At 50.2% G+C, this 9787-nt stretch overlaps 1 protein-coding gene and 1 non-coding gene across 2 annotated transcripts; both read left to right on the top strand.

The window, feature by feature from the left end:
* Positions 1 to 566: 566 nt before the first annotated feature.
* LOC134361662 (elongin-A-like) lies at positions 567 to 9279 on the top strand. The gene is made up of 5 exons (XM_063076678.1): positions 567 to 602; positions 685 to 799; positions 4891 to 4982; positions 6634 to 6656; positions 6825 to 9279. The coding sequence occupies exons 1-5, from the start codon at positions 567 to 569 to the stop codon at positions 9277 to 9279; spliced, it is 2721 nt and encodes a 906-aa protein (XP_062932748.1).
* LOC134362303 (U6 spliceosomal RNA) lies at positions 5646 to 5750 on the top strand. The gene has a single exon (XR_010021581.1). It is a non-coding gene; the product is annotated as a U6 spliceosomal RNA (small nuclear RNA).
* Positions 9280 to 9787: the final 508 nt, after the last annotated feature.

Here is a 9787-nt window from a genome sequence, read left to right as displayed (position 1 = left end):
ATTGGACAGAGAACTCGGGGGGCGGTGGGGTGGTTGGGAAGGAATTCAAAGGCGATTCGAGTCGGGGAATGGGACTTGCAAAGGACACTGGCGTCTTTCGTTGGTGGGACCTCCTGGATCTGAATCCTGCAGTTTTCACCCGTTGCACCTGGGACGCTGCCGCCCTGCTTGGTGGACGCTTCAGAATCCCCAAGCTCTGAATCCTCAGTCTCGCAGCAGGTTTTAACACCAATTGCACTGAGGATGTTAACTAGCCTCTTTGGAAAGAAGGACAGAGTTTTAACCAATCCATATCGTCCCCAGATCGTGTTCCTATTTGTAAATAAAATGATATACAAGAGATTGGCCGTCTCTCTCTCCTTTGTCCATCCTGGAGCAGATAAGGCTTTCTTGGACTCAATCCTAGAGTCCTCAAAGTAGTCCCCCCTCCCCTCCCCCCTTGCGTGCAGTTTCGCGTTCCCAGTTTCAGTTTTCCTCTGTCCACCAAGGTCCCAAAATATCAAATGGAAAATTTCAGAAACGAACAAGGCAGAAATTTGAAGTTGCAGGCTCTTCAGAGCAGTGCGATGAAATCTCGCATGCGCAGCCTGCCTGGCCGGGACGTGAGTCATCCCTTTGTGCTACACGTCCACGCCCTAGATGCTCCCGGGCCACTGCTCACTTAGTAACCATCTCCGTTTTCAGACCGACTGTCGCCACATTGCAGAGCTTGCGTTTAAGTCACACTTCTTTTCCTTCGTAATGGCCACCGAGTGCAAGAGGAGTGATGCGGGCAATTCGCATATGCCAAAGAGAAGCCGTAAAGGGCTTCCTTTACCCCAAAAGGTGAAAAGTCCTGGACTTCATAAGGAAAGGGGAAAATCATATGTGAGGGTTGCAAAGATCTCCCATGAAAGCAAGTCTTCCTTCTGCGAAGCTGTGAAGAAGGAAAGGAAACTTCGTGCCGTCGCACATCCAACTGCGATCCTTTCGGCCTCGCTGCACGATGGCTGCTTGGTTAGGATGGAAATGGCATTCGATTTGCGGGTGGAAGAAACGAAAAGAAACGTGCTCCCTTTGACGGCAACTGGGTTTGCTACTATCTGTGGCTTTATGTATCCACCGGCGTCTTGAAACGTCTATCCTGGACGTCAGGGACACCTGTTCACGGACACAGATGCACACATGCGCGCGCGCACGCATAGAGGCAGGTGTGTTTGTGGGATAAAATCCTACAAGTGAAATCGCTCTATCAAAGAATATGAATATATTTTTCATACATGCAAGTTTAGTAGAAGGGATTTGTGGAAATAAATGAAAAAGACGCAAGCAAAAACAAACAGACTGTTTATAAAACGCTCGCTGTACATATACATAGAAAGCAAGGGAGTCAGAAACCATCGGTCGCATTTGGCAAACTCAAAGGTAGGCGGGGGAGTAGCAAAGTTCTCTATCAAAAAGGAAGGAGGGTTCCGGGTATTTTCGGATTGGAGGTTGTTGACTTGGGGAAGCTGTAAGCAGGCTAACTGGAAGCAGAGCATCTGACGCGATTGGTTTTGAGAGCATATTTGGCTTTCTCTAGTTGGTCTTGACTTGGACACTGGGGCCAAAATTCCCAAGCTGGCATTGCTGACCCGATCCTGACTGGTGTGTGCCAACTGCTGCAGTGGTTGTGATTGGGCTTCCTGGACTGATTGCCGTAGAGGCTGTAGTTTGCTTTTCTGGGCTGGTGGCTCCAGGGGTTGTGGTTTGGCTTCCCGAGCTTCTCTGTGGTTTTTGCCCTTTACCCGTTTATACATTCAGCCTCTCACTCTACAAGTGATATGGATGTGTCTAAGGATACACTTTTAAATATATACATACATTTTAAATTTTACAGGCTTACTTGTATAGCGTTTGTATTAATTTCTACATCTACAAGCAATCTAGGATAATCTGTTCCAACACAGCAGGTTGTTAATGTTTCGAACTATATTAATAGGTCCCAAATTTCACCACATTGTCTTTTATTTTCATCTTCATGGTGGTGAGCATCTTCTCCTGTATTCAAGAGTCGCTTGTTTTGGGGGGTCGGGGAGCCACGTTTTCCTATGTGTTCCCCATTTCTCTCCTAAGTCGTTGGTCTTTTTTCACATTGGTGTGTGGGAGCTCATTGGATATAAAGGAAATTGTATGAGTTGAATGTTCTACGAGTTGTAAATATCTCTCCCAGCTCAATCTTTTGACTTTCTCTTTCATTCCTTTTTATTTTTATGTAGTCCCATTCTTCAGTATTTTAAAATCCCAGGAGTTCCCCTCATCCGTTGGATGTAAATATCAGGCCCCCCATCGGATGTCCGAAACCTCGGACAGTACCATCTATTGCAACATGCTCCTGTCCATGTCTTCCACCCACAAATTTAATGTCTTTTTCATCTTCACTAAACATTGTTGCCTAGACTGTGGCCAAAATCTTTGCAGTTTGAGGTGCGACAGCGAAACTAGCATGAATTTCTTTGAACTTCTTCACAATCTCACAGACACAACATTTGTTCTGACAGTACATCTCAGTAACCTCAGCATATAATTTTTTTCCCTTTCCTTACTAAGTAGAGAACTTTCACCTTTTCGCCTAAAGGAAGCACTTTATGGCTTCTATTTGACATATCCGAATTCCCAGCATGACCGCTCTTGTGCGTTGTGGCCATTATTAAGTAAAATACGGCGACTCGGACGCAAACACCGCGATAGGGTGACAGTTGATTTGATCACCAGGATGGCCTCCCAGTCACGAGCGGGCAGGGAGGGTGTACAGGTGGACACACTGGAAAAAGGAATGCTTACGGTATGGAGCGGGGCCATGTGAGGTTTTGTCACACTCCAGAGAACGGCTCGCAATTTAAAACCTCTGAACGGTTTATTTCTGTAATTGTTCATCTGATATTTTCACACCACATTGGACTGCAGGCAACTGATATTAAGGAGAGGAAAACCACAAATAAGGGAGGACTACAGTATTCATAGATGCGCATAGGTGGCCATGCCATTGGAAGCCATTGTTCCTACGGACATTTGCCTACTTCTACGATGCTAGGACACCAAGCACTGTCGACAACCTCAAGGTGCTGAGGGCACAAAAGTTGGAATTCTAGGCCCAGCAAGATTGAGGACCCTGGTCTGGGCCCTGTCCTAGGAATAAATACAGACAACAAGTTAAGTTGCCCAACCTCTGCTACCCATTGCCTATGCGGCCCAGAAAACCCTCAGTCCCTGAAACGGGATTCAGATATTCCTGGACTGCCGGGCCTCGCTCCAGGCGCAAGGCAGAAACAAACCTAAATCACCTCTGTGAGAGGATACCATCATCCTTCATCTCAGATTATTTCTAAAAATAAAGTCTCAATTACACTGCCTGGCACACATGCCAACTTAAGAACAACACAGAGAAGTATGAGGAATAACAAACAATTGAGACAGATCCATGGGGGACTCAACGTACTGAAACTATCGCAACACTTTCGAAAAACTATTTTAGTTAATACCATTTACGATAGTATCCAGAAGACAAATAGTTATAGAAGTATTCAATAAAAGATGTGTAAGAGCTCTGACCTGACAAGGACACTGAAAGCATTAGAACAGCCCAATCCCATTCATTAATATACTCACAAATCCAAAGCAAACTAGGAGCAAATTGAATCAGTGATACGTAATATTCAAGTTCAGTGTGTCTTAGGACTGAGGCAAGGTTGGTTTAGGGTTAGTGAATCACGTGATACAGTCAGTGTGCCACATTGCAAAATAAAGAAATTAGGTCATCATTTCCAAAAGTGCAGAGAAGTGATTCATAAAATGTACAACCTATCGTTGATATTTTTTAAAAAGTAAAAGGAAAGACAAGGACAGGAAACAAAAACCCCGGACAACGTAGGAATAGAAGACAACTGCCTTGACCTGACAAAACGATCTCTACGAAAAACCTGCAGGAAACATAAGACTGACTAATGAAATGCCAAAAGCTTTCCCTTCAAGATTGGGAAAAAGACAATAATGCCTCTTATCCCCACTTCTACGCAACATCTTATTAACGTTGCTGTGATTTGAATGCTTGTCCCCTCCAAAGGTCACGTGGAAGCTTGATCCCCAATGTAGCAGCGTTGAAGGTGGGGTCTTTAAGAGGTGATTGAATCACGAGGGCTATGCCCTCTTGAGTGAATTAATACCATCACGGATGGATGAGTTGGTGGATGGATGGGTTATCACCCGAGTGGCAGCACCAGCTTTATCAGGAGAGAAAGAAGCATATTAGCTCGCTTTGGTCACCCGCACCCTGTGATAAACTGCATTGCCTCGGGTCACTCGGCACATCCCCATCAAGAAGAAGGCCCTCACCAGACAAGCCCATTGAACCTCGGACTTCCCAGCCTCCAAAACTGGACAAACTAAACTCTGTTTCTCTAGATAGACCCAGTTTCGGGTATTCTCTTGTAAACGACAGAGAACTGACTAACACGGAGGTCCTAAGTAGTAAGATTAGACAAGAAAAACAAATACGTGGTGTAAGAATTTTTAAAAAGAGAGAAGGAAGGGAAGAAAGAATTATCCCTGTCTTTGTGCACGGATAATGGAATTACATGTTGAGAAAAGTTCGAAGGCTTCAAACATAAACTGTGAGGATCAGTAAATGAAGTTGCCAATGTTGCTAAAGTAAGATCAGTGACAAAGGCCGGTTGTAAATCTACAAATCGGTAATAAATATAAAACGAAGTAAAAACCAAGAAACCATTTACAAAGCCCTTTACAGTGCCATGAAAACCTAGAAGAGGAGGAGTGGGTGGGGGGAAGATGAAGTCGTCTCCAAGAACAGCAGTGTGGCATTAGCAAAGGGTTCCAGGTTGTCTGATCAGTTTCCCTTTCCTGGTCCACGTACAGGAAGAATATGGTTCAACAGCAGCCACAGATTTTTAGAAGATGCCCACAAGGCCGCAGCAGTGGTCAGTAGCGAAGTGGTTAATCTTCCTCGCGTAAGAACAGAGCGGAGCACTTAAAACGCAAGACTTACTTAACACTCAGCTTAGCTTCATAATGACTTAGAGTTTGGTCGATTAGTACTTAAAAGTACACACTGTTTACAGCTATTGGTATTTCGATAGATGCGTAAATGTCTGAGCATTGAAAGTTTAGTAAACTTCAGTTCTTCGGAGCAAAACATCGACGTAATGAAATCTTCAATTTCTCTGGCTTTTTTTCAGCGTCCCAACGCAATTAAGAAGAGCTAAGGCATAGAACAACACTCCTTTAAAAAAGTAGTCAACCACCTTATTAATTAGCTCACACTTACACTAGATACTTTTTAATGTAAAAGACTCACCTAACTTTCGAAAAGCACACCGAAAGACACATGACGATTAATAAAAGTGACTCTGTTTCAGGATTATTTGGCCTGTACACACGAATATGCGAATCAGTCGTGACTTTCCAAAAACCGTTCCTGTGTGTTCATACCAGTTGTGATTTATTTGTCTTTAGTCGTGTGGTCAAACGAAAAACACTGAAGCAGTTCCTTCTCAGAGCTTCCGTGGCTTTCGAGTACTGTAGAGGATCCTTACGCTCAGTTGGGTAAAAACCAAGTAGCGGAGGAATACTGATCGGACATAGCCTCATTCTAGTGGAACATTGAATTTTCTGCTCACTTCAGCCCCACATGTACTAAGATTGGAACGAGACAGAGAAGGTCAGCATGACCCCTGCACAAGCATCACAGGTAAATCTGTGTTTTCCTATCTCTATCTCTTTTTCTACTCTTGATAAAAACTGAATTTCCAAAGTGACATTATTGTTTCAAGGCCAGGCGATCCCAAGTGCAAGCTGCTTCACACTCTGCTGAGGACAAAAGCCATTTTTGAGTCAGCGCCATATCCAAACAGAATTCTAAACGACTCGGTCCTCATCACCTACGGTGGAGCTGAAGACACTGACAAACTCCGTGATTCTAGAAAGGAAAAAGGAGGAAACACTTTTGTTTGGAGTTTGGACAGCTACCATTTTGCAAGCATGGAATCAAATCCCTCTGTATAAGCCTCTCTGATAGGCTGTTTACGTTTTTTGTTTGTTTGTTTGTTATTTTAAGAAAGTCGTCAACAAGGTAAAGATCAGTTTAGGATCTGGAGGTCCCTCTGTCCCAAGTCTTTACCTTCCTATTCATTCTGGTCAGTGTGTTCACTGGCTATTCTGATGGCTGAATGTTTACATGACTCTCTCCAGGGATTCTGGAAAGAGGATGAAGGAAAGATTTCTGAGAAATGCTCCCGCCTAGCTTAGGTTAGGGAGGGTATGAAATGCACTGTCCGGCCTACGGATAAGTGGACAATGAAACTGCTGGGTTCTAGGTCTCTGTGTACACCTGTGTGTGTGTGTGTGTGTGTGTGTGTGTGTGTGTGTGTGTGCGTGTGTGTGCACGTGGAGTGTTTCTACAGCATTGCGGAATTGACTCTGTACGCTATAAAATGCTAAGAGTGGAATTGCTCGGTCAACGCCTATGTGAATTTTTCTTTTCGCTCGATCTTGTCAATATGCTCTACAAACAGGTGGTAGCAATTAGCGTTTCCACCCACTGCATCGGGGAGTACGTGTTTTCGCACACCTTGCTGCCGGTGTCCGGAACTCCACCCACAGAGGTCACTCCTGATTGAGTCCTGGTAAGGCAATCAATCAGTCAAGAGGCGAGGAAGCCCAGGACCAATCACTGCTGGTCATCAGGGCGCGGCTCACAGCCCGGGAGCGGGGCGTGCCGGCTTTATAAGGACGGGAGTCCCGCGCTGAGGCTTCCTTCTACCTCGGACAGCGCTTCGCGGCGGTTCTTCCAGGCGGCGGCTCCGCACCCCCAAGCAAAAGCAGCAGGTCAGCCCGGCGGCGGTCGGCGAGGACCCGCGTGCCCAGGCCGAGCTGCTCGCTGTACTGAGGACAGAGCTGCGGCCCAAGCAGCGACGCCCGCCCAGCTGCGCCGACGAGGCTGCGCCCGGGACGGCCATGGCAGCCGACGGGGCGCTGCACGCCGTGGTCAAGCTGCAGGCGCGCCTGGCTGCCCACTCCGATCCCAAGAAGCTGGCGAAATACCTGAAGAAACTCTCCGCCTTGCCAGTGACAGCACACTCCCTGGCGGAGACTGGAGTCCGCAAGACGGTCAAGCGCTTGCGCACACAGCAGCACGTGGGCAGCTTGGCCAGGGACTTAGCCGCCCAGGGGAAGAAGTTGCTGGTCGTGGCGCGGGACACCCGGCCTAAACAACTGGCCTTGGAGGAGAGCCGTTCCCGAAAGCGCCCCAGGGAGGAGTTTCCGAAGGAGCCGAAGGTGCAGGGCGCCTGCCCAGAAAGCCACGGAGCCTCCGAGAGCCCATCCGACGGCACGGAGCGCGGACACAGAAAGCACAGGAGACTCTCGCAGCTCCAAACACCTCCCAAGGGGTCTCCCGGTGGCGACAGGAGAGGCGGGAGCACCAAGCGCTACACAGTTGCACTGGCTTCCTCCTCAGACTGGGCGTCTTCCGGCGATGGCCACATCCGCATCCGTCTGTCCCTTGCCGGTCCTCACCAGATGTGCGTGGACCATTGCGTGCCCCCGGAGGAGGAGGGCCCCGAGCCCGCTGTCCTCCGCCAGAAGCCTGGAAAAGGCCACGCTGATGCCCCTCAGGGCAGTCCGGGACTCCGTCAAGAGGGACACCTGGGCAAACCCCGGGGGCAAGGGGCCGTCGTGAGCCCAAGCCCGGCGCAGGTATCTTCCCACAGGCAGAAAGGCCCGGCGGGGGCTGGGGACGACGAGATGTTCCCTGCTGGATTCAGCCAGAAATCCCACAAGGCCTTCTCCCCAGAGGAAGGTCCAAGGGCCATCTCGGGGGACAGTACCAAGGACAAACCGCCCTCTAGGCGGGCCAGGAGAGAGAAGGCATCGGAGCTCGGTTGCGTTCCCTCTCTACCCGCCTTGGACGCTGCTCGGGACAACCACCTAGAGGAGAAGAGGGACAAAGACTCTGACGAACCCAAAGCAGACGAAACAAAGAAGCCAAGCCCAGAAAGCTTAGACACAGGAGAGGGCGCAGGAGGCCTGCTGCCCACGGTGCCAGGCAAGCTTTCCAACAAGCTCAGCACTCGAGAAGGGATACGCAGACCTTCCACCTGGGAGAGCTCCCTCCCTGAAGAGGAGGAGTTGGCAGATATGGAGGCTGACTCTGAGCAGCCTGCTGTGCCCTTTGAGGCATACTCCACCTATGGCCGGCCTTGGAAGGGAAAGGAAAGGACGGTGAAAACTCTGGCCACTACTCTGAGAGTCAAAGACCTTCACGAGACGGACTCTAAACGCACTCGTGAAAATGGGAGCCTGCTTCCCAGACTAGCCAAGGTGCAGGAAAATGAGACAGAGGAGCCGCCACCGCCCGGAGCGCACGTAGCCAAGCTGAAAAGGGTCCCCACCGACGCCCCGCCGGTGCTGCCAGACCTCCCGTTACCCGGGATGCGGGCCAGTGACAGGGCACTGTCTGTCCTTGAACTGATGTCCTCCTTCCCGCCAGAGATACACGCACTCCCTTCCCCCCAGCAAGAAGAAGAGGGTGGATTTCCTACGGGACGCAGAAGGAACTCGAAGATGCCGGTGTACTCGGGCCCCAGGAGCGCCGGCCTGCCTAGAACCGTGACTGCGTGTGAGCGGCGGGTGTGGGCCCTCGGGACCAGCGTCCCTGCTGTCCGGGAAGCGGGGGGAGACCCGTGTCCTGCTCCGGAGCCCGCGTGGAAGGGGTGCACGCCCGATCAGCCAGGTCGCACCATCGAGAAATACAATCCCACACTAGCGAAAGAAACGGGCCACTTATGGAAAAGGCGCTGTCAACGAGACTTTAAGGAAGCCCGGCCGGAGGAGCACGAGTCGTGGCGGGAGATGTACCTGCGGCTCCGGGAGGCCCGAGAGCGGCGGCTCCGGCTGGTGACGATGAAGATCCGCTCTGCACGCGCCGAGAGGCCCAGAGGCCGACAGACACAGATGATCTTCTTCCACTCTGTGCTCGACAAGCCTTGTGAGGTTCCCAGGAGGCAGGAAAAGCCTGCCTCGGGAGGAGCGGCCATCCCCGATAAAGCCGAGGTGCAGCCGGCCCCACGCCCACAGGAGAGCAGCCGGCCCCCCTCCAGCAGCACCGGTGGCCACAGCCGCTTTCACCCGCTCCCTGCGAGGCCCCCCTCCTGCGGCCCCAGCACCAGGAAAGCCGCCGCCAAGAAAGTAGCCCCGCTCATGGCCAAGACGATCCGAGATTACAGGAACACATACTCCCGCCGATGAGCCGAGGACTCGCATTGGACAGAGAACTCGGGGGGGCGGTGGGGTGGTTGGGAAGGAATTCAAAGGCGATTCGAGTCGGGGAATGGGACTTGCAAAGGACACTGGCGTCTTTCGTTGGTGGGACCTCCTGGATCTGAATCCTGCAGTTTTCACCCGTTGCACCTGGGACGCTGCCGCCCTGCTTGGTGGACGCTTCAGAATCCCCAAGCTCTGAATCCTCAGTCTCGCAGCACGTTTTAACACCAATTGCACTGAGGATGTTAACTAGCCTCTTTGGAAAGAAGGACAGAGTTTTAACCAATCCATATCGTCCCCAGATCGTGTTCATATTTGTAAATAAAATGATATACAAGAGATTGGCCGTCTCTCTCTCCTTTGTCCATCCTGGAGCAGATAAGGCTTTCTTGGACTCAATCCTAGAGTCCTCAAAGTAGTCCCCCCCTCCCCTCCCCCCTTGCGTGCAGTTTCGCGTTCCCAGTTTCAGTTTTCCTCTGTCCACCAAGGTCCC

This window comes from Cynocephalus volans, chromosome 13, assembly GCF_027409185.1.
Source record: "Cynocephalus volans isolate mCynVol1 chromosome 13, mCynVol1.pri, whole genome shotgun sequence".
Classification (NCBI taxonomy): Eukaryota; Metazoa; Chordata; class Mammalia; order Dermoptera; family Cynocephalidae; genus Cynocephalus; species Cynocephalus volans.
Note: the sequence above shows the minus strand (reverse complement) of the source record. Positions and strands in the feature narration are given on the sequence as shown.